This window comes from Aspergillus pseudotamarii, assembly GCF_009193445.1.
Source record: "Aspergillus pseudotamarii strain CBS 117625 unplaced genomic scaffold BDV38scaffold_4, whole genome shotgun sequence".
In the NCBI taxonomy this organism is placed as follows: Eukaryota; Fungi; Ascomycota; class Eurotiomycetes; order Eurotiales; family Aspergillaceae; genus Aspergillus; species Aspergillus pseudotamarii.
Genome location: NW_022475018.1, coordinates 179771 through 207759, shown reverse-complemented (window position 1 = coordinate 207759; position 27989 = coordinate 179771). Strand labels below are relative to the sequence as shown.

The following is a 27989-nucleotide window of genomic DNA, read 5'->3' as shown; positions in this document are numbered from 1 at the left end:
TCGTCAAACGCTCTTCATCAGACTCCAGATCAGGACGATGGTAATCACGACGGCGACAAATCATCCCCGTAGACTCAGAAGGAAGAGAGTCGGCGTCGCGTGTAATACCTGTCGATCGCTGAAGATACGCTGTGATGGAGTCCGACCCCATTGCGGTACCTGCCAACGCCGCCGGGATCGCTGTGTGTTTAAAGATGACGATCTGCGTCCACTCAGGTGCGTCTATTTTGCCTTCAACAAGGGCTGACGGGCGACTGACACTGCGAAAGAGATCGTGGGAGTCCTGGCATGCGAGAGGATATTCTAGTGATCTCTCCATCTCAACCGAATTATGGTTTACTCCGTCATGAGTCTGCCTCTTCCGCTTCCTCTGTCATGACCCGAGATACGACACATGAACGGGATAATTCTGGCGTGACAGCCATGGGCTTAACTGTCGGTTCACTGGACAGGGACCAGAACTCATGCAGAGAATTCTTTGGCGACTCGTCGACAGTGGCTTTTATCCAGCAGTTGCAGAATTCCCTGCCACCAACTATCAATGCGCCAGGTTCCGGTCGTGAGGTGGCTTATCACTCGATCGAGCTGCACGGTCATGATAGGCACCCCAAGCTCTCAACTGAACCTAAATCATCAATGGATCTGCTTCCCCCACGCCCATTGGCTGACCATCTAGTCGACTGCTATTTCTCCAAGATACATACACTCTACCCTTTTGTGCATAAGGATGCGTTCTTTAGTGCATACAGGTCGTTGTGGGCGCCTAAGGAGTCTAGTCGAAGCACAAATACAGCTCATGGTCTCGGTATAGGAGACATAGCTATGAATCGCACCACTTTCCACTGTGCACTAAACGCCATATTTGCTTTAGGATGTCAGTTCTCCAACGCTGTGCAAACACAGCGGGAAGCTACATCAGAAGCCTTTTATCGTCGTTGCAAGCCCGTGCTAGATGTGGAATATCTTGAAGGGGGAGATTTAGCTTTGTGCCAAACTCTCTTGCTCATCACACATTACTTACAGTGCTCACGAACGCCCAATCGTTGTTGGCACGTTATAGGCATGGCATGCCGGCTAGCTCAAGCACTAGGGCTGCACTCAGATCTCGGCAATGAACGTCGATCGTTTGCGGAAATCCAGCTCAGGCGGAGGGTATGGCATGGTTGTGTAATGCTTGACCTGTACGATGTCTTCTCTCTGGTCCTATCAGTTGCATTGCTAACTTGTAAACTGGTCCACTGTATAGAGCCATTAGCACAATACTTGGACGCCCGGCAATGATTGCCCAAAAGCCAGTGACGCCTCTCCCTGAGGCCATCGACGATTGTTATCTATCGCCTGATGCGCCAACTTGTGAACAACCGCCCCGTCTGCTATCACGTGTTGTGTGGTTCATTGAGACATTGAAATTGTACGATACCCTGCGCAAAATTCTGAAATCATTGTATGATAATGCGGGGCCGATGGAAGCAAGGATTGTGGGCAACCATCTGCCAGCCGGAAACACTTGGCAGATTCAGAGCATTATAGAGATCGATGCAGACCTCGAGCAATTTAAGGCAAACCTACCAGAAGCACTCATGTGGGATCATGAAGTCTTACGTGACGGTCCAGACAATTTCCAAAGGGAGAAGTGTTTGCTTCGAGCAAGGTATGCAGAAACGACACACTGCAATTCGGGTATATCTCTAATGTACGATGCCAGATATTCGTACTTGAAAATTCTCCTATACCGGCCCATTCTCTCTCAGACTCTTCGCCACAATGGCGAGATGTTATGTAGTGAAAGCAATGACTCCAGGCGTCACGCTTCGCTACAGTCCAGAGTCAACCTTGACTGTTCCATATCCTGTATCCATGCGGCCATTGATCTTGTCTCTTTAGTACATCAGACTTGCAACACCGACCTATCCAGCGTCTGGTGCTACAACGTCTTTTGTGAGTATTCTCCTGCAATACTAGACTTTCTTTATACACTATTACTGACAAGTCCCTCCACAGATGCATTTACTGCAGGATCTGTCATTCTCCTTGCGGGGCTCTCTCAGTCGCTCGTGAATACTGTAACCTGGGAGATTTTAGAACTATCTTGGCGGAAGTGCCAGTCTTCGTTGGACAAGTTGAGCTTATATAGCAGCACGGCGGAACGCTGTGCCGAGAGCTTACGCATGATCAAAGAGAGATGCTCTATCATCTTTCCGCACTCTCCGATGTCGAGTACCAATATAATATCGCAGGCACAGCCATCTCCCAATCGGTCTCCCACCTTCGAACAGCTAAATCATAGCGGATACGGTGATCTACCATCAGAGGGGACGGACTATCTACCATTTACAGACGACCTTTTTCGCGATCTCGATTTTGATGAGGATACATTCTTCGACCCGTTCTGGTTCAGTTTACAATTCTAATGCTAGCATCGAATATTCCTATCTTCAATACCCCGAGAGCTTGCGACTATAGCACGCATCTCTATTCATAACCCCTGTCCTAAAACGAAGAGAAATAGAGAAGGGATTCAGGAACCATTGGTGCATACTAGGACCCCTGTATCCGTCGGTGAATCTGTGGATTTCCATTCCTAATTGCACGAAACGAAGCTGTTAAAGAATGCTCCAGCGGTCTCAATATCTTCCAGGGCTGTGGCGTATCCAAGAATGCCGTCCGGTCTAAGAATCGCCACCCCACCACTGTTGGTGGAAATTGTATATGCAGCGTGGACAGATCGGTCGGAATCATAATATATATGACCAACCCTAGGGATTCCAAAGACCTGGTCACCTTCTGTGACGCTATGTGCAATCAATGTAAAGCACCGGACCATGCCTTTAGGGAGTTTGTCAAGTGCTACGGCCAGCTTCTTCATCGATGAAGCCAATGTCTCTCGAGTGAGGGTAGGCTGTCCAGCGAATATGAGAACAGACCACATTCCAGTATTTCTGGTAAGTTGGAAAAGCCGAATCGGGATACGGGAGCCGGGAGCATACACGAGAGCATCTGGTGCTCTCCAGCCAGCTGAAACCATTCCGGTAGACGGAGCTTTGTTAATAATACTCTCATTGTAGTGAATTCCCAGTCCGATGTTGAATTGGATTGACTCATCGAAGAGCTTGGTAAATAGCTCGTTTGCATCGGCATACAAACCTTTGTGGGTATCTGGAATTTGCCCAGAGATGGTTGCCGAGAATGCCTTGTCCAACTCAATGAGACGTTGCGCTGCCGGACGTCGCTCGTTGTCATATGTTCGGAGGATGTCAGTGCTATACCAGCCTTTTACTACACCTCCCAATTTCCAGGCCAGATTGACTGCATCGTGGACGCCAGTATTCATACCTTGTGCGGCACCGGAGGAATGTGTATGACATGCGTCACCTGCCAGCAGGATACGATCGTTGGTGAAAAAGCTATCCGCAACTCGCTGATTGATGCTGTCATTGAACTTAGTGAGAACCATGAAGGTAGTAGAGATAAGGATTCGTGTCCTACCTGTATAGCGTCCACCAGTCGACCTTCTCGATCTCCAATGAGAACGGTTCCATCGACTTGATAGCTTCTTCCTTCGCTTGCTCCTCTGTAAGCGAATTACCATATTTCGCTAGCATTTCATCAGTCATTGCAAAGCCTATGCGTTTCACGCCATGGTCTAATTGGACCCAAAGAACGTTCCCGTGGCTCTTGGACTCAATGGACGCAAAACCAAGATCCGCATCCGGCATGTTGGTCTTGAACTGTCCATCAATGCGAACCCATTTAAAGTCTGTGCGATCGCCCTCAAATGGAATACCGGATAAGCGTCTAACAAGTGAGTGTCCACCGTCCGCTCCAACAATAAACTTGCTATAAGACGTCAGACAGCGCCCAGGCAAACAATATTAACAGGTCCTACTCACCTATAGATAGTCAAGCCTTCACCTGTATCAGCCTGGCGAACTTGTGAAGTTACTTTATAGTCGCCCTTGCTCTGGTTATCCACCGTGAAGTCTTCTAGTGCCCAGCCGATATACGCCCGACCTCCCATCTCCAGATAAGCGTCTCGAATCACATTTTCGGAATACTTCTGCCGGATGTTCAGACAGTAGTCCAAGAATGTGCCACTCATCCGCTGGAACATCACATGCCAGCCTCGTGAGGTTACCCGCTGGCCATCTTTGTATGTGACACTATTACGGCCGATATATCCGATTTGGTTCAGTTCATCCAGGAGCTCGAGCTGGTCAAGCATTTCCAGAGTCCGGGGATATAGGGTTGTCGCTCTGCCGTACATAGCTTGCTGATTCTTGTCATGTTTCTCTACATCAATGCGTTAGTAACTGTATAGTAACAAGAAACACCCTCACTTACCGACAAGCACGGTATCCACGCCCTGCCTGGCAAGACCGTAAGCTACAAGAAGGCCCACAGGTCCACCACCAACAATCAGAACGTCTGTGTTGATGTTTGTAGTCATTTTTGTCAAACGCAGAATTGAAGAAGAAGAAGAAGTATATGTGTATGAAGCGGTATATATTCCCTTTAATTTCAAATATTTGGTTCTTCCCCTTTCCAAACGCACATATGGGTTTTATATACATTCGGCATCCCGGTTAACCGGCACAACAACTGTACGCAAGATGCCGATTTCCGTCAACAAGACTCATATCTGTACCACCTGGAAGAGCGGGTGGGCTTATTGTTCACTCTCCGAACGTTCCTATATTTCCTAATCGGGACAACAACGTGTGTATCGCTTCGTAACGGAAGCAAGCTTACGCTGTGTTCCGAAGTCGTTGATATAGGTAAGTAATGTATCGGAAAGTCACGGTATGTGGGTCCATACCGGATAAGAATAGTGTTTTTCTCGAACCATATCCCTCTCCCTACCTTGATTCTGCTAGCCAAATTGTTAGTCGGCATTAAGCCATGAGATATATATAAGATGAAGTTGATGCCATGTCCACCTTACACATCTGTAGATGCATTTTCGTGGCTAACTCATACTCGAGGTCGGCAGAGCTTTTACATTTTCGGCTGCAAGCCAGACATCATGTATCTCGGCAGGCTCAGCTCCTCTCGACAAGAAATATTTATATTAGATATATCTGAGAATTATAGAGAGGTGAAAAATACTTTTTAAGAAGTACCTGGAGCCTTTCGCATTGATCACTTACCATGACACCAACAGACCACATATCAACCTGAAAAGTCCAGGGAATCTGTAAGCATCGGGATGCCACCAAGTTACGGAAAGGGTTCTTGAGATGGGTAGACAGAGACGTCCGAGTCACCGATGACAGGAATGCTGGAATCTTGCGATTCTTGATCCTCAATGTCCCTGAGACTATTATCATCCCCTATCTCTCTTACAACGTTTCGGGATGAGATATCTATGGATCTATGAGTATGTGCACATCGTCTTCCGGGATTCTGATCAGACCTGTGGGGATAAGATTGCAGGTTACTTGCAGCTAATTTATAGCGAAGAATAGCCGATGCACCAAAGATCTTACTAAAAGTTTCGGCACCATTGCGTTATGGAACGCTGTTTGTAGCGTGCGCAGGCTGCGGCCCTGGGGCTTGGACACGATACAATAACCAATTGGTGATGGTATTATCCGTTGTGTGGATCGAGACAGGTCTCGAGAAGGAGGTTGTGGCGGGCATCAATAAACTCCTTGCAGATCATAGGCTGGACGCCTTAAGCCAACCACATGACAACAAATAGCGCTTCAAGGATACAATTTCTTTAACACTCTATAGACTATATCTAAGTCTCAGGATTTAGTCTCTCGATCTTAAATATGTACCTTTTTAAACTAGAATAAAGATCTGCTTAAGTAAATCTTATATAGTTGTGTTACATGCAATTTCTGAAGACGGAATGAGTGTCTGTGCCGTTTGGGACTTGGACCTTGCCGATCAACAACTCACAAAAAGTTAGTTATAAGAACTGACTCGAATCGCGTGTCGAATTACACAGCCACTTACAGTTGCTGAGTCGTGATGACAGTTTGAATTCCATATAAGCTCCTGTAGGCTCCCGAGCATCTTGCATCTGTCTGTGCCTGCCTCTTCCCATGCGTGTAATTGACAGTCACTCATCTTCACTCCCCAGGAAAGTATCATGGTTCGCCTCACATCGCTGTCGGCGGCTCTGGTTGGTGCGACCGCCGTGTCGTGCCAGAATGACGACAAGAACCACGACTCCTACACCGGCTACACCCAGATGATCAGCTTCGTCAAGCGCCACCCGGACTGGACTCGCGAGGACTTCTGGACGCACTGGCAGACAGTGCATGCGCTCAAGGTTGCTCCCCTGGCAGCCTATTTTAACATCACCCGCTACCAACAGGTATGTAGCGCGAACTCATGGGGAATGACATTAATTGACGCGCCAGTCGTTCTTCTAGATCCAAGTCGGAGGCATGATTCCCCCCACCGCATCCGGAGCAGACCAGCCTGCCAACACCACCCTTGTTAGCTTTGACGGTATCGCCATGTTCCTGTACCCGGATCCCTCAGCTTTGACCGCGATGCTCGCCCACCCTTACTACATCGATATTGTTGAGAAGGATGAAGAAACATTCATTGATAAGTCGGCCTATGGTGCCGGAATGGTCGCGACCTATGTCGGGAACAATATCGAGGTGGTTGAAGAAGGTGTCAATGTCAGGTCCGGGGACGCCGCCACGGCTGAGAAGTACCAGAAGCTTTTCGAGACGTACCTTTAGGGAATGTGTGTAATTAGATGCAAGCATATTTCAATGGGCTAATTGGATAATGTGCTGCTTCCCAGCGGGGGCAGATATAGCTTCGTCCAATGTTGCGATATGTGTCTGATACCTGGCCGCGTCTTATTAGCTTCAACCCGGGTCTCGTGCAAAGTTAGAAATACTACAATAGTTCATACTCATGGATGATTATATTAAAATTATTTTTCTCGGCGAAATACACCAAAGGTCCCCGTGGTAGCCTTAGAGCCATTAGAACGCAGAGCTTAAACGCGCTCGAGAATGCTTCAAGACAGACGATGAGTTTTTTTTTTGCATCGAGGCAGACTATGTATACTGTATTGACTGGTTGCTATTGTCAGCAACGCCAACGCCAAAGTCAAGGTCATGGTAATAAACTACGGAACGAACATGCCTAGGATTTTGAAGCAATGCACACAAACAAGCTGGTAGAGCTTGCCGTTCTCCCACCCTCCTTGCTCGAGAGTGGTAAGAAGTAATGTGACAAGCTCTAAGTCATAGAAAATGCGCAAAGCAATCTAGTATTTTGTGCATATACAATAAAAATAAAAGATAGACTGGTTGCACACAGTGCAAATGAATTGAAATAGAACGAGGCACCGAATCAGAGAACGAGCTAGCAGGTATGGAGCAGTTGAGGTCTAAGGGATATTGAGGAAGATACAGTTGTGGGTCATGTAAGACAATCAGGTATTGCCAAGTTGCATTGCTCCGTAAACAAAAACCAGTGGTGGGCAACTAAGTGTCGAAACAGGCATACGCATTTCATCCATTTGAACAGACATCCAAAACCTAAAGGATTTATCCTCCAATGGCTGGCCTATTAACATGCTTTGATTAATTACCCAGAGATATTTGAGGTCGGACATAAGGCAGTGGCATCGCCATTAAGATCTTAATCTAACCTCCTCGTGCCCCTACATGGCAAGGGATGACCTGGTCTATGTCCTCCAGTATAGATATACCTCTAAAACGTACAATGCACTACGACCTTCTCTATTCATTTGACAATTCAGATACTGAACTTTTCACATATCTAGAGCAGAAACAATTGCGATTGATTACTAGTCAACAGCAACCACGTGTACACCGATAATGATACCGCTCAGGGCTAAATTATACAAAGACTCATTCTTTCCAGCTGTAATAATAAAAAGGGATGAGCAAGAAATGAAGCTGCTAGGCGATAAACGACATAACCCTAGACAATTCAGCTACGGTCCACAATGATAGGAAAGGCATACATACAGCTCGTAGAAAACCGCAGGAACGTCCTTCCAAAGGGGGAGACCAGCTCGATAAATAGATACGACGGCCCCTGTAGCGACAACTATCATTAATGGACGTAATAGTACAAGCCAAATAAATCGTAGTGTTGCAGAAACGACTCGCCTGTCTGGTCAGTGGGTAATGCCTCGGGTAAAGCAGTGGGTCATGGTCAGTCATGGTCTTACAAAATCGTGGTAACCATGTTGATTAGCAATCGAGTCTTAAGAATCAACCAACTTGGTCCTAGGACTATAGAAGATAGAGTCGCATATTAGAAGATGGTTAGGAGCAAGGAGACTGAGAATAAAGATAATATAAAGCCAGTGCGAGTGTTGTTATAGAGCGCTTTCTACGCAAATAGACGGCCTAACTGTCCTCCAGCTGTCATCTGGCACGCCCTTGGCAGGTTAAAATCGGCGGAAATCGTATTGGCTGGAAGGGCAAACGGATTAATTATGATGATGCGCGAGTCATGCAAGATCGAGTCAACACTTGTCGAGTAATTGAATAATTAGGCCGAGGGACAAATTGTGGTTGCCTAGTTGATTACGCTGAAGTCGCCCTTTCTATTCCGAGGTTCCGCGAAACCACGTCAGTGCATCCACGGTAAACTACAAATTCCTTGGCCTCCTGTTTTTGAAAACTTGATTAGCTATTTGTGGTGCACATTAGCCGGTTTTGCAATGGAGGGCTCTCATCCGTCAGCCCTACGAGGCGGAACCCTAGTAACATAGTAGAACGAGTACACCAGTTTTTCTAATATCTCCACTTTGTGCAAGTGTACCCAACTGTATACTAAAGTAGAACTGTTGCATGGACGCCTTTTTCCTTTGAGCCTTTATGTTTTCACGGGTTCGTCTTGGAAAATTCAACATATGCAGGCTTCGACCCCGGTCGCAAGAGAGAATCAGGCAACAGGATAAAGCTAGAAAAACAAGCAAAAGACAAGACGCGGGATGGTCCACTGTTTGAGTACCTTGTAGGTGGCCTAATGCGTATTCAGCATCTAATATCCGGTTCACGTATCGGAAGATGCCGATGCCGTCTGCCTGTTCTAGAATCTGCTTGGAAAGTTCTGTGAAAGAGATTCATAGAATTCGTTTTTCCAAGAGTTATTGCTGGCTGTTCTTTTGAATAGTAATAAACTAATATATCCAGCTTCTTTCCTCCTTTTTTGTCAGGAAACAGGCGGGCATGGAATGGACTGATGTTTAATCCGAAACCAATCTTGGGAGGTCAAGTTCAGCCCTATGGGGTTGCATAGCGCCATTGGAGTGGGTCTCGGCAATAGACGACAGGGATGAACCGTTGAAGTATCTTACGAAAACCGAGCTGTCTGTGATGGCGCGAGAATATTATCCAAGGTGCTAGATTCGAATAGGTCGTGATACCAGAGACCGCAATACTAGTACTGTTAGTCATGCTCATATACAGAGTATACGAGAAGTATATCCGACAACAGGCCCACTTGTCCACGGAGTAGACGTCCGAAATGAGGCCTTGCTCGCCTATCCGCATAGCGAGCCATGCGAATGTAATTAGACGAAATGTAGTGGGCCATGAGAGATGCTGTATCTCCACCCTTTAAGTGGGTTGGCCACTTGAAGGAACGCTAAAGCTTAGCGACTTTTGTAAAATATCGAACAATCCGGATAATATGCTTAGTCCAGCGACCAGGGTGCCGGGTATCCTTCTCATCCCAGCCAGAAGTAGTCAACAGAGAGTTAAGACAATCTCACACTACCCCCAAGGTACTCGATCACAGGACTATATCACAGAAGCCTTTTGCCTACAATGCCTCTACCCAGATACAGCAGTCCTCCTACTTTCGAAACTCTCGTACTGTCTTCTTTTCATGATAGTGCGCCATGTCTGTTTTTAATGCGTCTCAGGTTGACCTGAACACGGCGAGCAAGGAAGATGTTCTGTGCTTCCTTGCTTTGTCAGACAATGATTATAACGGACACCTGGGTGCACGCATTTCTTCGATCTTTGTGATATTATTTGTCTCCTCGGCGTTTACCTTCTTTCCTGTCGTCGCCAAGAGCTTGCCGTCATGGAAGATCCCCTACAGCGTCTACCTGTTCGCCCGTTATTTCGGTACCGGTGTTATTGTTGCAACAGCTTTCGTCCACCTTCTAGACCCAGCATATAAGCGGATCGGACCAAAGACTTGCGTCGGAGAATCTGGCTACTGGGGCGAATACTCATGGTGTGCGGCAATCGTCCTGGGCTCGGTCATTATCATCTTCCTCATGGACCTGGCAGCGGAAGTCTATGTCGAGCGCAAGTACGGTGTACACAGGGACGAAGATGCTACAGGGGCCTTTATTCAAAGTGGACACCAGGCTGCGGCCGCAGTTCACAACTCATATGATCAGGAGAAATCTGCCCCGCCAGTGCAGACAGTCCCCATCTCAGACAGTGAATCAGCAACGGCAGAGCGATCTTTCCGGCAGCAGATCGCGGCATTCCTTATCCTCGAATTTGGTATTATATTCCACTCTGTCATCATCGGACTGAACCTCGGCGTCACAGGCTCCGAATTCGCAACGCTTTACCCAGTCCTTGTGTTTCACCAATCCTTCGAGGGTCTTGGTATCGGTGCAAGAATGTCGGCTATCCCCTTCGGCAAGCATACCTGGCTGCCCTGGATCCTGTGTGCGATGTATGGACTCACTACACCAATCTCAATCGCAATTGGTCTCGGCGTTCGTACCACATATAACCCTGGATCTAAAGTAGCATTGATTGTGCAGGGCGTGTTGAACGCTATCTCTGCAGGTGTTCTCATCTACAGTGGGCTTGTGGAACTGTTGGCTCGTGATTTTTTGTTTGATCCGGATCGCACTAAGCGACGAAGCCAATTGTTGTTTATGGTCTTTTGTACCCTGTTAGGAGCTGGCATCATGGCTCTTATCGGGAAGTGGGCATAATGCTGTGCGATGTCAACTTTTTGGTAATGACCTTGTTTTCTTATGTTCCCTATATGCTTGTCCTTGTATATACCCTGCAATGCCGTGGGCCGTCATGTGTGGTTGTATATAACGGTGGAACCCTAAATACTATTGGCAATAAACGTGGAATTTCCCATAGGCGGTCTTACGACACAGCTATACTTGACCTCGTAGAAGCATTTAGCTCTAAGTCGACTTAATATACAATCACCTCTTTGAATGTAGGGACGTATGAGACATAAGACCTAGCAGTTTAGAATATCCTTGAAATTACAGGTAGTCATATCAGGATTCTAGTACTAATGGGAGTGTTAATACGCACTGAACCCATCATAAATTACTCCATATTGTTCCCAATCACCACCCTGAGTAAAGCAGCCGACGTTCTTCCAGCTGTAATTTTTGAAGCGCCACTTGACGCTGCGTGCCTCTCAGGCAGCGGCCGTGTCGTTTATTTTTGGGTGGCTTTGCTTCCTGCTCCTGATTTGAGTATGACTTATTCTTATTAATGTACTGTGCTCTCGTACTCTTCGTTTGAATTGAATGTCTATGAATTATAAAAGGTCCTCCATGTTATTAGTCGACTTATCTATGCAAACGGTTGGAGAGAGCTTGAAGTGAGAGAATGAGGAAATTTTCTGAAGTTACACTGGGACGTAAGTATATATGTACAACAGTTTCACAAATTCAGAAAAGGAAACATGAAAGAGATCACAGAAAAAATGTGAATTTTAGAATCCCAGGATCTTGTTTGATTTTTCCAAGACAAGTCGTTGTCCTTGAGTCAGAGATGGATCGTTCAGATCCCACTTGTTAAGCCCCAAGGCACGCAAGCCAAGCTGGCTCGTGGACTTGCGCAGGCCAGCCTCCGTGGCGCGTCCAACATGCTCGCTTTCCCCTTGCCTCCCGGTGGAGGGACACCCTCGAGAAAGTCATTCCTCTGGCGTTTGACATAGTTGGCGTTGGCCTCAGTGACTGGACATGCTGGGATGTACATAACGCTTGAATCGCCGATGCCGTTATGTACCCGGTCAACAGCATGGATGGCTACTCTAGTTAGATTGTTTCTTATCTGAGATATTCAGGTTGGGTACTCACTATCACAGTGTCAAGCAACATAGTCACCCGGGGCAATTCTAGGAACATGGACCATCGTTTTGTCAAGTTCCAAATGAGGGTGAAGCGTCGTACTGAGTTCCTGCGAGAATCGCGGGGTTGTACCCTGCAGGTTACTTGATGTCTCTCTCTCCAAGCGCCAATTACTTGGATGCAGGAAGGTCTCCGTCGCCATGCGAGAGCAGTCCGTCGGAGGGGTATAAATTGGCTCGAAAAATGGTCGCAGTAATAAGTAAGCCGTAGCCAAGGAGAGCAGAGGATTAACCAGCAACGTTCCCTCATTAGGCCCGGTGTGAGACATGCCCAGCCATGCTTGAAACATGCGAAACATTGAACACGCCCCAGCGCCGTTGTACAGGTCTGCTTCTGCAAGAACTCGGCAACTGGCTTCCCAGGGATCGTATTTTTTCCATTCTCCCTGCCAAATCCTCTGGTAGACATTGCCGCAACCGTAGCCATTATCCTCCCACCGTTCAGGGCCTCCTCCATCTACATGAGGGCCTAGCGCAAATCCGGCATCTCCTGGCTGGCGTATTCGAAGTCTGTCTGCGTAGCTGAGAGGGTGGGTAGGGGATATCATTGCGTCTGGTGAATTGGAGTGCCAGAAGCTCATAAGGAAACGTTGTGTTTCTAGCATATTTGGATGTGTACGTGCGCGCATCTGGGGTTGTGACCAGTACAGCTCATAAACTTGCGGGTCATGTGGCGGGAATGCTAGAGAGGTGTCAGAATAGCATCGATTGGAGCGTAGGAGAACAAAATACCTTTTGTGCCTGGATTAGCCTTGACATAGTTTTCGATTTCTTCCTTATAAGCTCTGGCTTCATGCTCAGGAACCACGCCCCGGATGACGCCAACCCCTCGTTTTCGAAGCTCGTCTCGAAACGTCTTTGGTGCGGTATGAACATCCTTGAAATCAATGGAGGGAATAATATCAGAGCCGCGCTGTTCAATCAAGCGAACTTCATCCTTCAGTGTGTGCAGAAGACGGTGCCAGCTTCGTTCAATTTGTTCTTCTCGGCCGGTAATTAGTCTTCTCTTTTGATCTGCGAACCTTGGAGGCAGAGGTGCTTCCTCCTTTCCTGACAAGGACACGAAAACAGATGAGATATCGCCTTCTTTGCGAGACTCCGCGCTAGATGTGGCTTGGCGTATGAAGGTCTTATGGGCTCGGATGGGTTTCAATGAATGACTAGCAATAGACAACTGTGAGGAGCTATGAAAATGCATATTTAAATGTATAAAAAAGACTGGGTTTAGAAATGTATGAGTAATTGATTGTAAGGATACCCATATATCGAGTAGATCTGAGTGATTCTTATGAGGGATGTTAGCTTTGCTCCAGGGGTATTTATAATCTTAGACACGAAACTACTTCGGCCGTATCAGAACACAGGTTTCTAGGGAAAAAATGCTTTCAATGGTTGTGCGTCGCTTTTTGGACTATACAATGGCGGGTATGTTGCCGGATTAGGAAGGTTTCCGCCATGCTCTCATTCGCCACCCCGAACCAATGTCATATAAGTACTTGCTAGGTTGGAGAATCAATGAACATGTTGGTCAGTGCCTCGTGATAATTCGACATTTTTTCTCTACTCTACTACAAGAACCACAGACCCAATATCATATAAACGAATATCAACATGCCGAGCGGTACAGCCATGTCAACGACTCATGAATTCGCCGGTGTCCTATTCGATTTCGACGGAACAATAATTGACTCCACTGAAGGTATGTCCCTACAATAGGCTTTTTGTCCGCTTGTATGCTAAAACTCGTCCACTAGCTATTGTTGAGAATTGGAGAAGGTTTGCCGCGCTCGGAACACCTTCAGCCTGGTCCTGGGGTATACTGACGTGTAACGCAGAATCGGCGAAGAAATAGGCATTGGCCACGAGGTGATCCTGCAAACATCACATGGTAGACGCAGTATCGATGTTCTGAAGGACCTTGATCCAAGCAGAGCCAATTGGGAATGTGAGACTCTTTCCATACATAACTGCCTTCCTATCTTTGCAACGAGTCCCTAATGAGTACTCAATCTAGACATAAGCGCCATGGAAAGCAAAATACCTTCCCTGTGCAAGAATCCTGCCATTGAAATCCCGGGTTCACGGGCTCTTCTTGAGACACTTGACAGTCTTCACACACCTTGGGCAATCGTAACATCAGGCACCAATGCTCTCTTGAATGGCTGGCTCAATGTACTGGGTTTACCTCGGCCTCAGGAGGTCACCGTCGCAGAGGATGTCAAAATTGGCAAGCCCGACCCAGAAGGTTACTATAAAGCTCGCACTCGGCTGCTTCAACGCAGCGGAGGCGAGATAAGGGACGTTCTAGTCGTCGAGGATGCTCCAGCCGGTGTAAAAGCAGGGAAATTGGCTGGATGTTACGTTTTAGCTGTGACAGCCACACACACTGTTGATCAGCTGAAAGCGGCTGGTGCTGACTGGGTGATTCCTGACCATCGATTTGTAGAAGTACGGAGGAAGGCTGAGTCGCAGTCCATTTTTACTTTTACTTTTAACAACGTTTACTAGAAAGTAAGCGTTATGATATTGTACGTATTCACTAACGGTACGCCATTATATATAATGCATTCAATTGATATATTGCACATATAACAAATCCTTATAAAGCCCATCATCCCACCGGCCCACCAGTAAGTCACAGTTCATCCAAATATCCCTAGTTGAATGTCAGAATGTGGCTAACTTTTTTACATCTGCGTTTGTAACTTATTGTCAGAAGATTAGGGTTCCCCAAAAGGTCGTGACTAATCCAACCGAATCGGGCCGTGAATCTCGTATCCCGATCGGCAACCATTCGCAACAACACCTCAACCTCAACTGACCACCACTCCCCAACTCCCTACGCAAAACAACATGACGACACTCCTCTATACCCCATGGAACAATTACCTGGCACCCAAACAGCATGCCTCAGCAGGATGATACAGTTACTTCTCCCAATGCACCAACTAAGCCATTTCCGCAATTCATGAACCTCCCACCTGAACTCCACATCCTCATCGCCAACTTCCTCATCTTCCCCGACGTGATCCATCTCAAACTGACCTGCGCCTACTTCAATGACCTAATCCCGTCACTCTCACACCAGGACCTACTCGAAGCCGAACTTACACACTTCGCCCTTGCACACGATATCTACGCCTGTCGGTATTGTCTCCGTCTCCGTCCAGCGGCCAAATTCGCGGATCGGATGCTTCGACGTGGACGGGGTAGATACGGTCGTGATGCAGAGAGGCGCTTCTGTGTGGAATGCGGGCTGATGCCACGTTCTGGCACGGCGAGGTATGGACCTGGGGCACAGATTGTGATTCAGGGTGTTATGTTCGTGATTTGTATGGTTTGCAGAGACTTTGCGGTTGGGGTGAAGGATTGCAAGGGGATTGCGATCTGTCAGAGTTGTTGGGAAGGTAGGTCGACGCGCGAGAGGGATTTCCGTGATGGGGTTAAGTGTGACTTGCCTCATCTGCGTGCTTCATCCTCGTTAGGTTAAGTTTGGAGGTGTAGGACTGTGGATTTGGTACGCCGTTGTTTTTTGGCTGGCAGGATCCACGCATATGGCCGTATGCTCATGTGGGAAATCTATGTGCCAAAGTGTTTCCATAAAATATGCCTTCTTTCCTAGGTATATCGGAACGTTTGGGTTCCCGCCTAAGGAGTAAAAGCTGACTTGTTGCGTCCTCCGCCGATTGCCGGGGGCATGGGAGACTTGTAGATTATTATAGGGGCTATGAAACTGTATATTTCCTTACAAGGAGATGTACCGAGAAGGAGTGTATTCAGGATATGTACAGAATACTTAGATACATATACCTATTTCACCCTCCTGATCCATACGGCTCATGGCCCTATGGTCGTAACAACTCTGTTGCGCTGCGTACTTTGTCTATGACAATTTGGTTCGATTTCTAGGGGAAAAGATCAAGAGTTAGCATTCATCTCCGTTTTCCCGAGGGGAAGAGACAAGAAATTACCTCTGCGTCGCACCAATTACCGCCTTGCACGTTATTCCTGATACCAGGAAAAGGGGGCACAACAAACTTGTACGAAGTTCGCGAATACACAACATGCTGTGATCGTGCCTCTGGACTATCTGGGGGAACCACGAATTGCTTCTCAAACGTTCTGTACTTTTGGTTAATATCCTGGATCCTCTTCTCTTTCTGATAGGTTGAAGCTGTTATGGTTGTATTTTGTCCGGCCAGCATCGCTGCAAGGTCGGCTGCGTTCGTGTCAAACTGAACAGCCACCTGGTGCAGCTCTGCAATTGCATCTTCCAACGGTTGCAAATTGACAGTACAGGAATCTTGCCCTTGCTGAGAGGCTTCGTCTAGTGTTGCTCTTTTTAAAGTGTCCTTCAGCTCGTCTAAATAACCATCCAGTGACACTGCGTATGCCGTAGCATTGAAGGAAAGGACTGGCTCGTCCGCCAAGTGTGTTGCAGTCAGCGCCCACATTTTAGCACTTGCAGTATGATACTCATAGGTTGGATCCCCAAAGGTGTCCATCCATTGTACAGTATCAAAGTCCGAGTGCCAGTGAAAAACAGGATCCGTTGGACCAGGAGCAAAGCCAATGTTGAGGGAGGCAATGCCATTGCCGACGAATATATTAGTGTCTCCTCCACCTTCTGGATCTATATGACCACCCCATACATCCATGACGCTCTGTCCCGGTTTACTCTGGTCGGGGCTAAGAACCTTCGCCGCGGCAGAGTAGATGACGTCACGTAGAAGTGGACTGGCTTTGGCGAAGAGCTCTGTGCCAGTTGCAGCAGTCTCAATCTCAAGGTAAGCGACGGCCACTTGAGACAACCAGGGCAAGTTATCCTTTACCCAGAGGGAGGATCCCCAGCTGCTTGGCTCATGGCCATCCCAACTGGCAAACACTAGCGTTCTTAATGGTCTCCAGCCTTTCTTCATAGCCATACCAAGGGTACGGATCACTTCGTTTAGTGCCGCAGAACCACTATTTGGGTCACCGGCACCAGCAGCCCACGCGTCACGATGGTTTCCTAGGACGATTACTTCGTCCTCAATTTCGCCCTTGATCGTCCCGATCACGTCGTATGCAGAGACATTTGAACTCTGTATGTCGTTCACTACGTTAATCATCAAGCTATCCGGTGAGGGTCCAACGTTGTAATCGACCCCGAGATATCCTAGCTGCCCTCCCTGCCAAGCGGTGCTGATATTGCTCGCCCGGGGACCATGGCCATTAAGCGCTTTGAGAAATGGGAGGGCCTCGGAGTACGAGATTGGTAGGGTAGGAATCTTTAGTACTGGATCTGGAACGGTGAGACCTCGGCGCACAATGCTACCTGGTGCCCTAGCCGGGCCCTCAGGAAACGGCCGGTAGCCATGTGCTTCGGTGATATTTGCGTCAAACTCCGGGTCGAGATAAAATATCAAGCCTACCATTCCTCTGTCCTGTGCGTTATATAGGGCGCGTGTGACCATCAATGAACGTTGTTTCATAATCCCAATCTTACCACTCACGTCGACATTTGATTGTTTGAGGTCATCGTAGTCTGATTCCTCACCAAAATTCACAAACACAAAGGGTGCCGTAACATTGCCACTTGGCGAACTGGAGAAGAATTGAGGAGTGCTGATGATTTTTCCACTGATAGGGTTCACGAAAGTCGAGCCTTCATTCAGGCTAGCATTGAATAACTCTGTGTCATCTTGACCAGGCTTTCGCTCAAGTAACGCGAGCCTTTGATACACCGGCTTGATGGGCAGGGTAGGGAGTGGATATGCCTTGATAGAGGTATTCTCAACCCCAAATTCGCGCCATTTGTCTTGAGTCCACACAGCGAGAGATTCTCCTTGGCCCAGGAAATGTGGTTCAGACGTATAGTGGAGATTCCACTCGCGGGCCTTTTGCTCATCCGGGCCATTCAGAATGATCTCTTGAAGATCACGGGGTAGAACGCGGTTTTGGGATGGGATGTCGAGCGAATGACCAATGGGTTGAGGTTTTATCGCAGACGGAGATGGAACGGAGGATGGGTCAGAGTTGGCATGAACACCAACAGGTAAGTGAGTGAGAAAGAGTGCTATCGCTATGCATATGAAATGGCCCGGCATTGTGAAGAACGGCGACTGCAACCTCGCAGCCTCGTTAGTGGGCTTCAGTTGCAGATATACAATGTTGTAATTTGTAGAACCTTTGTTTTTGTTTTTTCTTTTATTTGGTCCTTTCCTGTCACTGCTTGCAATTGAGTGGCGCGGGATATCTTATATTAGATTTGTTGCATGCAGTCCATGACTCTTCCAATGGATGGTATAAGCATCAATTTAAGCCAAGCTAAAACAATCATTTTGCTTGCGTATACCAGCTTTAAAATTTCCCTCTCCTTACATTTTTCAACCACCTCCTTGCAGCTGGCCCTGATGACTGGTCTGGTCCGGGACTCTGGAGTCTTAATGGATATTGCCAAATTAGCCACTGATATTTAGATATATCATGTGTCTGAAGGGGGTTCACATATCTCCCGTAGAGCTCAGTCAAAATACCTCTATTGGAATGTAGATCGCTTCAAGCCAATAGGTCCGGAGGTATTCTCCGACAAATATACAAAAATGTGTTAGTACTTTTAACTTTATACAATACAATTTAGTCCCATTTCGGAAATGCTCCTGCAGGGAGGGAATCCTTGAGATCTGAAATGCTCGCCATCATGTAGGCGTCAGCCAGCCATTTAATTCGACTAGTCCTACGCACAGAGTAGGAAGTGGGAACAAAGCCCGTCCAGTCGGAGGGCATACATGATTGGGGCATCTTGTGCCCCTATCCAATTCTCAAACTCTATAGTAGGAGATACTTCGAGGACCAGAGCCAAACTTGACAATCCTGGTTCAAGCTGTTCCTGACACAACACTTTCTTCCATGGAAAATTATCATACTCACACCATCATGGCTTTAGTTACATCGCACTATAATGCTACCTCACGAAGAGAGTTCCTTAAGCAGTGGACTTCAGGCTTGGTCTCATGGTAAAGCTGCTTCATGCTGAGGAGCAAGACCATGTAGAGAGTCTTCAAATGCGATTAGTCGTAACCTACCTAGTCTCGACCCCTAGACAGAAGTTGACGATATCTTTTTTATGTAGCCTCATGCCGAGAGTCAACAGCAGAGATCCTCGCAGTGTTCTTTGGTTTGGCCGATCCAAGATGCCTAGGCACTACTGTTGTAAGGACAGTGGTAAACCCACCTGGTCGAGGATACTACTAAAGTGATTGAGACAATTTTGTGTCGCATGCGTCCTAGGGCAGGTCTTGAACCACCGCAAACCATTATAAGTGACTTGGGAAGCCTTCACCGAATCCTTTTCACCTCAGGGTGAAGGGAAAGGCTCAAACATGGTCAAATTTCTTGCACAATGTGCATAGAGGGAGGGCACTAGTAACTGCAATACTCAACCGCGACGTGGCGAACTCGATGGCGTTATTGTCCTTCGCCCGAAGCTACATGGCTAGTATGTAACTATGCTAGGCTTTGCGACATTCCGAATAGCGCCAATACGAATTCACCCCTCCAAAACTAAATTTAGCGAGTGAGTTGTCAAACATGAAGCAGAGCGCGGTTTCACTCTTGGGAAGAGCTGACTGGACATGTGTTAGTGATATGGTCCCGCTCTGAGCACGTGGTCTAGTGTCATCTTTAGGGTTCTCGTACCGGTTACCTTGAGATTGATATATTTTTGGCCCAAGGATGTGCGGCCACAGAAGAGACTGGATGCTTCACTTCACCAGGTGGGCTTAATTCCTTCTAATACGACGGATATCCACCCTTGTATTGGGGCTCTAGTCGTATCGAAAACGATGTGAGGCCTTGGACGTAACATCAATGCTATCGGCGAATCCGAACATAACTCCTCAGGCCGCAGTAACGCCACTAGTAATTGATACGACTATGGAGCTACGAGGCCATCGGCACACGGAGAGGGAACAGATTGAATAGGAATAGCATATCTGACCACTTGAATCAGAGATTGCGCTCCGGATAAAGTCCGCGCCATTACGCTAATCGATATCTAGATAATAAAGATAATACTAAGGTACCAAGACCAATGGGGTGGTACGTACAAGTCATCTCACGGTCGGCAAGATTGTATATTCTCGGCATTGGAAACGTTGCCTCACCAAACATTCTTGTCCTCGGGCAGACCATTTACCCAATCGGTACCGTGCTACGCCGGTTGAGCAACCCAGAGATAACGCCAGATCCAGCATGTCTCAGTATCGTCTACTCAGTTGACCATAGACTAGTTTGCTTCCTAGACGCCAAGACAACTGTACCATGGGTGGGCGATAATATGTATGGAAGAACTTTTAAAACAGTTCATCCTCAAGGAGCTAAGTTGGCATGGACTACTTTCTCACTGCTTGCTTTCACCGCAGTTGGGTATACTTCAAGTGATTTCTATATTAGGACTGAAACCACACAGCCTTCCGTACAGACCCGGTCGCTGAAGTTGACTGCCCCACAGTTATCGTCGACATACGATACTACCTTGACCACAGAAACGACGCTATCTTGGATCATCTTCTGTGTTGCCCTGCAGCAACTGTCCCTTTGAGCCGGCAGAGAGTCTTTAGAGTTTCCAGTGCGTTTTCCTTACTGATCTTTTTTTGCTGTTGCTGCAGTCGATGTTAATAACAACCATGCTGCCTGCATCTACCGGCTTACTGTCTCCGGGAGCTTCGGCAACGAGCGGCAGTAGGCGTGTGAAGCTCCACTTTAATTCCATCATTTTCTTGTTACCAAGGGTTCATCTTTTCTTGCTACACAGTGTGCCTAGGAAGATTTCTCGCAGTATCCCCCCCTACAGTAGAGCATCTTACGTTACGACTAGCGACACTTTGCACAACTCAGAATCGCATGTCGCATAGAAGGCGATTTGAGTCTAAATCCAATATGTAGCTCAGAGTAATCGCTGTAAGACAATGTATGGAAGCGCTTGGCAGTCGATGAGTCGCAGGATTGGCAACGCAAGGTATGAATTTATTAGGTATGTACCTACATTAGTATTTAAAGCCTACCTGAACGAATAGCTTGCCGGATTTGAGGCGACCTTATGCTGACCTGAGCATTTAGTATCAATGCCTAGCTGTTACGAAGTACGGAGTAGGTCTAGAGACATCCATAGTCATCCAAAAAAACTCTATCGCGCCTCCAATGATAGAATACACGTCAACAGGCTTAATTGACTTCCTATCGATATGCTGCCCAAAGTGGCTTGAGAGTCGCCATAAAACTCGAGCTCTGATTGTGTGCTGCTGCAGTTCACGAACTGTTGATTGGATATATCACAAATATGACAGGTTGAGTGTGAGCTGTGGAAAACCACATTTAAAGTCACATTCAGACCTCTCCCCCCATACATGAACTATTGAAGTCTCCTGCTACGTGCATACAATAAAGCTAAAGATATCCGTCAAAGCACTGAGACGCCAAATACAACGAATGTATGTTGGGAAACATTTCGTTTCCACCGCCCTGCTATGGTTGTTAGCTATTGGCCTAGTTCCAAAATTAGGGCCAGCGACTAACCGATAATAGCAGGCGAGACCCTGAACCCTGAAGCTAATGGTAACTCCAGTTCAGCTGGATAACTAGTGGTATTGATCCAGTAAAAATCTGGCCAGACACGGTAGTGATCATCTCAATATGAGCCCTCATCCTGTTGCGAATACAAACACCACCTCGAAATCTCGCGATATTTAATACTGTCTTTGCGCCATATTGTTATGAGAAAGTCACGGCCCCTTTGCTCGCATCGGTTAAAGTTCCCTCCAGCCACCATGCAGCGGCTTTACACTCTAGCTTTCCTGTCATGGTGCAGCGCCCAAGCCCAGGCAAAGGCAGTCTTTGCCCACTTCATGGTACTCAAAAAATCCCTTCACCCCGCCTAGGATACACCCAAATAACATGTTTGATCTTCTACTAGGTGGGCAATAGTGCCGAGTTCTCAGATAAAGAGTGGAAGAATGACATTCAACTGGCCCAAAACGCCCACATCGATGGGTTTGCGCTGAACATGGCCCACAACGAGATGCTCCCCGCGACCCTTGATAAAGCATTCGACCAAGCCGATGAACTCGACTTCAAACTCTTCTTCTCGTTCGATTATGCTGGCAACGGATCCTGGCCGAAGCAAGACACAATCGATCTTATGAACCAGTATAAAGACCGCCCAGCCTACTACAAGTACGACTCCAAGCCATTCATGTCCACCTTCGAGGGCGCAACATCCAAAGACTGGCCCGATATCAAGAAACAAACCGACTCCTTCTTCATCCCTGACTTCTCGTCAATCGGTCCCGAAGCGGCCGCCAACAAAAGCTATGTGGATGGGTTGTTCAGCTGGGCCGCCTGGCCCAATGGGCCTACCCGCATGAACACCTCAGCCGATGATGCATACAGACATGCGTTGGATGGCCGCCCATACATGATGCCTGTCTCGCCCTGGTTCTACACCAACATGCCCGGCTTTGGGAAGAATTGGGTATGGGCCGGTGATAATTTATGGTATGATCGCTGGGAGGAGGTCATTTCCTTCCAACCGGAATTCGTTCAGATCATATCTTGGAATGACTACGGCGAGTCTCATTATATTGGTCCACTGCATGATGATAGCTATGAGGCCTTTAACCGCGGGGAGGCCCCCTTCAACTATGCAAAGAATATGCCCCACGATGGCTGGCGCACATTCTTGCCGTACGTCGTTGATCAATATAAGAATCCGAACTCGACAATTCCCATCAAGGAAGAGAATGTCGTGACCTGGTATCGCCTGCATCCTGCATCGGCATGCACCACCGGCGGCACTACCGGAAACTCCGAGACTCAGGGCCAGGCCGAGTACAAGCCGTCGGAGATTGTTCACGATCGCATTATGTACTCAGCGCTTCTCAACTCCACGGCGGATGTTACGATCACTATCGGAAAAACCAAAGTGACAGGGAGCTGGGATAACACCCCCAAGGACGGAAAGGGTATCTACCATGGCAGTGTGCCATTTACCCAGTCCGGGGAAGTGAAGGTGAGCATATCGCGAGGCGATAAGGAGATAGCCAGTATCTCTGGAGAGCATATCACGTCCGAGTGTCCTAGCGAGGAGAAGGGATTTCAGAATTATAATGCGTGGGTTGGCACCTCCGGGGCGGATGGTACCATGGCACCGTCCACGGCCATGCGTCTATTCCCGCTTGGAATGGTCATCTTGATTTTGGCTAGAGAGATGTTTATGTTGTAATGCGCTTTAATGTTAATCATGACTATAGCTCAAGAATGATGGAACATGGTGAACTTGAAACTGCCTGACAATTACTGTACATACATGGCTGCCGGGCAAACACTTAGCCGGACAACATACAGACAATGTAGTACTTCGTACGTATATAATGATTTCTGCAGGGACAAAATAAAGATTGCATCATCACCTGTAGAGATTCTTCAGCAAGTCCCACGCTTTCTCTTTCTCATGCTCGAAGCGAGAACACGTCAACAATCAGTCGTGGTCTTATACAATCGTAGTAAATTCGTAACTGCCGTCGGGGAGATTAAGACCAAAACAGGCTAGACGATTGAATCAATTGCACCACGGAAACCTACAAGCACACCATCGTTTGAACGACAAGACGAGCCCTCCGAGAATTTCACCGACACTAGCCAATGATCGCCTGCAATTCTTCCATCTCGAACGCGAATAAATGCGGGGGTGCCAAACGACTCGTGGCCAAGCTTCTTTTCACACCAATGGAATATCTGCACGAACAATCTAGAGGAGGGGCAAAGCCGTGGCTTTTGGTGGCTGATCGCTATGTGGAACAATCGGATTCAAGGATAGTGAAACGTCCACACGAGATGATGTGGGGATAAAGCTATCGCTTGCGATATTTTGTCACAGATGGGAAGATATATAGAAATGGTGTGATTCCCTGTCGGCAGGGGGTGGTTGTACATACCGTCTCCATTTCTTGCGATTTAAATCCAGGAATCGACACTTCACGCGCTGTGGATTTTTTTTTTTTTTTTTTTTTTTTTTTTTTTTTTTTTTTTTTTTTTTTTTTTTTTTTTTTTTTTTTTTTTTTTGGGATACCTATTCTCTATATAAATTGGAGAGAAGCTTCATTCCATCATGCCTACCGCTGTCGATAACGCGACTCCCGCTACGATCCGGGGAGGCAATGAGCAATCTCGTCCGCGGATCTCCCAGCCGTTGGAATATACCGGCACTCTAGACGCATATACCCATAATGACCTCACGCCCGTTATCGGGAGAGAGTATTATGGTGTTCAAGTTGCCGAGATCTTGAAGTCAGAAGAATGCGACCGGATAATCAAAGACCTTGCTGCTACGAGTGAGTAGACATATATCATCTCACGACCATGTCGATTCACTATTCTAACAATCCCCAGTCTCCAGACGAGGCGTAGTCTTCCTCCGCAATCAAGACCTAACTCCACAAGAAATGCGCCAGTTTGGTGAAAAGTTGTCAGTCCTTGCAGGATGCGTGAGCTGCCCCCCAACCAAACGCCCCGACCCATACTCTCCACAAAGACTCACTAACGAAACAAACCAGCCCGAATCATCAGCCTTACACGTCCACCCACTGACAGAAGAAGGAAGCGAACTGGGCGACCAGATCAGCGTCATCAGCAGCGAGAAGCAGAAGAAAGGAGGCGGCCTGACACATCAGCTTAGCGACACGAGCCGATTCGCTTCAGTAGGATGGCACACTGACATCAGTTTCGAGCGAGTACCATCCGACTATGCGATGCTGAAGATTCACACTCTCCCCGAGACAGGCGGCGACACGCTCTGGGCCTCAGGCTATGAGATCTACGATCGTCTCTCGCCGCAAATGGCGGAGTTTCTGGAAGGGCTAACGGCGACGCACGATGCTACGTTCTTCCATGATGAGGCGCGGAGATTGGGGAACCCTCTGCGAAAGGGTATCCGGGGTTCGCCTCTTAATCATGGCGAGGAGCTTACGGCTGTTCATCCGGTTGTGCGGACTAATCGTATGTTTTTTTTTTCCTCCTCTCTCTCTCTCCCTTCCCTCCGTTTGGAATCTAGGATGACTGACATTGCGATAGCGGTTACCGGATGGAAGTCAGTGTATGTGAACAAGGGATTTACTCGTCGTATCAACGGGGTAACCAAAGATGAGTCTGATATGCTATTGCAATATCTATTCAACGTGAGTCTATGGATGGATAAGCCAAAGTCTTGAATATATGTACTGAGGACATTTAGCTTGTCACGCAAAACCATGACGCCCAGATTCGGTTCAAGTGGAACAAGAACGACATGGCAATTTGGGATAACAGGTCAACTTGGCACTGCGCGACATACGACTATGAGGAAGCTCGGGCTGGTGACCGAGTCTGCAGTTTGGGCGAGGCCCCTTATTTGGATACTCAGTCTAAGTCGCGGAGAGAAGCTCTTGCTGACAATTAACGGTAATGAATATTTTATCATGTATCTGGCGTCGGTTGTTATGTTCTAGTATTTTTGAAATCCAAGGGTGCATTAATAATGTTCACGAATGCACAGAGACAACAAGTCTTGATTATTCATTGCATGATTAAATAAAACATGTAGTTTTCAGAGCCACAGCGCCAATGGCTCGTAAGTCATTTTACCCCTTTGGGTTAAACGGACTTATATAATGAAAAAAGGTAAACAAAAAAAAGAGACAAAACATGAAAAGGGAATCAAAGATGACAATCGCCTATCCAACTCCAGATTCCAGCTCGGTAATGGATAGGCGAACCTAGAATGGATATAGAAACAAGTACTGTTTAAAATCTCAAATCACGCCTGGCATGGCTCGGACATCTTCATGTAGCTCCAACAAACTGTGTAATGTTAGTCATTGTCCATGTCAAATCAACGACAGTTCGGTCTCTTATGGAGTTAACTTACTACTGTAGCCCATATCCTCGCCAAACAGAGTTCCAAGAAGCTCCTTGCCATGCTTAGTTCCCTCGTCAGGGGTATACGACACGGCCGTATGTCCCAAGGCCAACCCTATCACGGGTGGGTACTTGATGAGGTTCATGAACTCAGGTTTGGTCTTAGTAGCTTCTGCTAGCATAAGTTGATGGATGTTAGTTCCTGCATAGTGGCCCATATGTATGGCGCCTCCACAACGCTTGATGCCAGCCCACTGAACAATATCACCAACGGCGAAGTGGGACTCTGCGTTAGGCACCGGGTTGGCGAATTGCAGACTGTCACAAGGTTAGTTTCCATAAACCATCCGAACCCAGAAACAGGGGTATGAGGCAACATACTTTGGGAGAATCTTAACGTAGCCATCTTCAGTCAAGGCATCCTTGGGCAGATACGATGAGGTAGGCGAGCTTTTCGAAACTGCATTCATAACATGACCGGCTTTGAGTATTGTTCCGTTGGCCAAGGTCAGATTCCATGTACGCCTCCCTTGCTCTTCCTCTACTGCTGCGGTATCAATAACCCTTTGACCCAGAATGACCTCAACACCCTGCTCTTTGAGCTCGGAGACGACGCGCTCCGCAAACTCATCTGGCAAGGGCTCCGCGGAAAGCAGACGATCCCGAGAATGCACAAGCGTAACCTTCTGTTGAGGATCTAGCTCCTTCAACTCAGCTGCCATTTCAACGCCGACAGCGCCTGAGAATACCCACAGTTAGCCATAGCTCTTCTAACAAATGATAAAGACATAATTACCTCCTCCAATGACCACAACACCATCATCCGCATTCCGAATGGCCTCCTTATGACTCAACACTTCCTTCAAAAACTCTTCCCTCTTCAACGACTGCGGAACAGTCGGAAAAACACGACGGAGACCCGTGCCCGCAATGAAGAAGTCATACTTCTCTTGTCTTGTTTCCTTAGTCTCGAGGTCAAGGATCTGGGCGACCTTATTCTGGAAATCCACGGTATTCACGCTACCGCGGACGATCTGTAGATTTGGAGACCTCAATGCGGGAATGTCACAGAACCGTGTCCATGTCTTCGCGGCAAACTTATCGCATGCCAATGCTTTTGGAGAACCAATTAGGTGATCTAAAGGAACATATCACAAATATCAGGAACAGTATTCTAGTAGCGAAAGGAGGGATACTGACAAAATCCATCTCTTTCGTCTACAACGGTGATCTGGATTGGGATTTGGTACTGAGGGGGCTTCGCGCCCTCTGTGAAGTTGAAGCGAGCAAGACGACCCTTGGAAAGGTCAAGCAGTGCAAGAGCTGCGCTCAGTCCGCCGTACGAGCCACCGGCAATCAAGACGCGGAACTGGCGCAGAAGAGGGGTAAGGGCTTCGTTGGAGGGCATTGTAGCGATGGTCTACGGGGTATATTAATGAACCAAGGAATATATCTGGAGAGAGGAGATGACGGCGACCAGGGAAGCAATGATGATATTCAGTGGAGGGCCGAAGGAGCGTGGAAAACGGGGATTCTTTCTTTTAAAGTCAGCGGTAATGACCGGAGGCGTGCTGCGCCTACATTGGCGAAATGGATCCGAAGCCAAGGATCAAGAACTCCGGAACAGTGGAGCTAATGGAGGCCTTCTATATTAGACGACTACAAATGGATTCATTGTTCCGAGAGGTTCAGAATAGTAGAGTAGTGGTATGCTATTTCGTAGGCGCTACTATGCATGTTGGCATACTGGCGGGAAAATAATGGTTCTTTCTCTAAATTTGACCTTCATGAGGGGGAGACGTATCGATAATGGGGTATTGCTGAAAATGGGAAGTATAACTAGGCATTGCCGATGTCTAATCAGATTGTCTCACCATTCCGGATACTGCCATCACCCGCGCCAAGTAAAGTTTCTCGTATCTTATCAGATCCCGGCTCAGGAAAGGGCACGTGAA

At 47.5% G+C, this 27989-nt stretch overlaps 12 protein-coding genes across 12 annotated transcripts; 8 read left to right on the top strand and 4 right to left on the bottom strand.

The window, feature by feature from the left end:
- Nucleotides 1-37: 37 nt before the first annotated feature.
- Nucleotides 38-2411, top strand: BDV38DRAFT_267724 (transcription factor domain-containing protein; the record flags this gene model as incomplete). Its single annotated transcript, XM_032056643.1, has 5 exons — nucleotides 38-216; nucleotides 270-1181; nucleotides 1247-1651; nucleotides 1706-1938; nucleotides 2002-2411. The coding sequence occupies 5 exons, from the start codon at nucleotides 38-40 to the stop codon at nucleotides 2409-2411; spliced, it is 2139 nt and encodes a 712-aa protein (XP_031918509.1).
- Nucleotides 2412-2496: 85 nt separating this feature from the next.
- Nucleotides 2497-4500, bottom strand: BDV38DRAFT_124903 (FAD binding domain-containing protein). The gene is made up of 4 exons (XM_032051184.1): nucleotides 4342-4500; nucleotides 3891-4290; nucleotides 3487-3837; nucleotides 2497-3428 (listed from the first exon to the last, which is right to left on the bottom strand). The coding sequence occupies exons 1-4, from the start codon at nucleotides 4445-4447 to the stop codon at nucleotides 2582-2584; spliced, it is 1704 nt and encodes a 567-aa protein (XP_031918508.1). The 5' UTR covers nucleotides 4448-4500; the 3' UTR covers nucleotides 2497-2581.
- Nucleotides 4501-6100: 1600 nt separating this feature from the next.
- BDV38DRAFT_277972 (EthD domain-containing protein) lies at nucleotides 6101-6707 on the top strand (the record flags this gene model as incomplete). The annotated part of the gene is made up of 2 exons (XM_032058611.1): nucleotides 6101-6328; nucleotides 6387-6707. The coding sequence occupies 2 exons, from the start codon at nucleotides 6101-6103 to the stop codon at nucleotides 6705-6707; spliced, it is 549 nt and encodes a 182-aa protein (XP_031918507.1).
- Nucleotides 6708-9865: 3158 nt separating this feature from the next.
- Nucleotides 9866-11018, top strand: BDV38DRAFT_294332 (Zinc/iron permease; the record flags this gene model as incomplete). Its single annotated transcript, XM_032062477.1, has 1 exon — nucleotides 9866-11018. The coding sequence occupies one exon, from the start codon at nucleotides 9866-9868 to the stop codon at nucleotides 10931-10933; it is 1068 nt and encodes a 355-aa protein (XP_031918506.1). The 3' UTR covers nucleotides 10934-11018.
- A 667-nt stretch (nucleotides 11019-11685) lies between these two features.
- BDV38DRAFT_294331 (DUF1479 domain-containing protein) lies at nucleotides 11686-13300 on the bottom strand (the record flags this gene model as incomplete). The annotated part of the gene is made up of 4 exons (XM_032062476.1): nucleotides 11686-11841; nucleotides 11874-12001; nucleotides 12080-12784; nucleotides 12835-13300. The coding sequence occupies 4 exons, from the start codon at nucleotides 13298-13300 to the stop codon at nucleotides 11686-11688; spliced, it is 1455 nt and encodes a 484-aa protein (XP_031918505.1).
- Nucleotides 13301-13655: 355 nt separating this feature from the next.
- Nucleotides 13656-14652, top strand: BDV38DRAFT_234815 (HAD family hydrolase). Its single transcript, XM_032053279.1, has 4 exons — nucleotides 13656-13801; nucleotides 13857-13878; nucleotides 13938-14047; nucleotides 14117-14652. Exons 1-4 carry the CDS (start codon nucleotides 13714-13716, stop codon nucleotides 14608-14610), a joined length of 714 nt encoding a protein of 237 aa, XP_031918504.1. The 5' UTR covers nucleotides 13656-13713; the 3' UTR covers nucleotides 14611-14652.
- A 215-nt stretch (nucleotides 14653-14867) lies between these two features.
- Nucleotides 14868-15813, top strand: BDV38DRAFT_124887 (F-box domain protein). The gene has a single exon (XM_032051183.1). The coding sequence runs from the start codon at nucleotides 15008-15010 to the stop codon at nucleotides 15590-15592; it is 585 nt and encodes a 194-aa protein (XP_031918503.1). The 5' UTR covers nucleotides 14868-15007; the 3' UTR covers nucleotides 15593-15813.
- On the bottom strand, nucleotides 15814-18191 carry BDV38DRAFT_294329 (uncharacterized protein; the record flags this gene model as incomplete). The annotated part of the gene is made up of 1 exon (XM_032062475.1): nucleotides 15814-18191. One exon carries the CDS (start codon nucleotides 18189-18191, stop codon nucleotides 16035-16037), a length of 2157 nt encoding a protein of 718 aa, XP_031918502.1. The 3' UTR covers nucleotides 15814-16034.
- Nucleotides 18192-20238: 2047 nt separating this feature from the next.
- BDV38DRAFT_234812 (uncharacterized protein) lies at nucleotides 20239-20930 on the top strand. The gene has a single exon (XM_032053278.1). It carries the CDS (start codon nucleotides 20423-20425, stop codon nucleotides 20684-20686), a length of 264 nt encoding a protein of 87 aa, XP_031918501.1. The 5' UTR covers nucleotides 20239-20422; the 3' UTR covers nucleotides 20687-20930.
- Nucleotides 20931-21911: 981 nt separating this feature from the next.
- Nucleotides 21912-23365, top strand: BDV38DRAFT_277966 (glycoside hydrolase family 71 protein; the record flags this gene model as incomplete). The annotated part of the gene is made up of 2 exons (XM_032058609.1): nucleotides 21912-21992; nucleotides 22058-23365. The coding sequence occupies 2 exons, from the start codon at nucleotides 21912-21914 to the stop codon at nucleotides 23363-23365; spliced, it is 1389 nt and encodes a 462-aa protein (XP_031918500.1).
- Nucleotides 23366-24204: 839 nt separating this feature from the next.
- Nucleotides 24205-25576, top strand: BDV38DRAFT_294326 (TauD/TfdA dioxygenase family protein; the record flags this gene model as incomplete). The annotated part of the gene is made up of 5 exons (XM_032062474.1): nucleotides 24205-24473; nucleotides 24532-24626; nucleotides 24696-25137; nucleotides 25213-25316; nucleotides 25373-25576. Exons 1-5 carry the CDS (start codon nucleotides 24251-24253, stop codon nucleotides 25574-25576), a joined length of 1068 nt encoding a protein of 355 aa, XP_031918499.1. The 5' UTR covers nucleotides 24205-24250.
- A 357-nt stretch (nucleotides 25577-25933) lies between these two features.
- BDV38DRAFT_277964 (putative pyridine nucleotide-disulfide oxidoreductase AMID-like) lies at nucleotides 25934-27442 on the bottom strand (the record flags this gene model as incomplete). Its single annotated transcript, XM_032058608.1, has 5 exons — nucleotides 25934-25977; nucleotides 26045-26352; nucleotides 26416-26773; nucleotides 26831-27172; nucleotides 27235-27442. The coding sequence occupies 5 exons, from the start codon at nucleotides 27440-27442 to the stop codon at nucleotides 25934-25936; spliced, it is 1260 nt and encodes a 419-aa protein (XP_031918498.1).
- Between the last annotated feature and the right edge of the window lie 547 nt (nucleotides 27443-27989).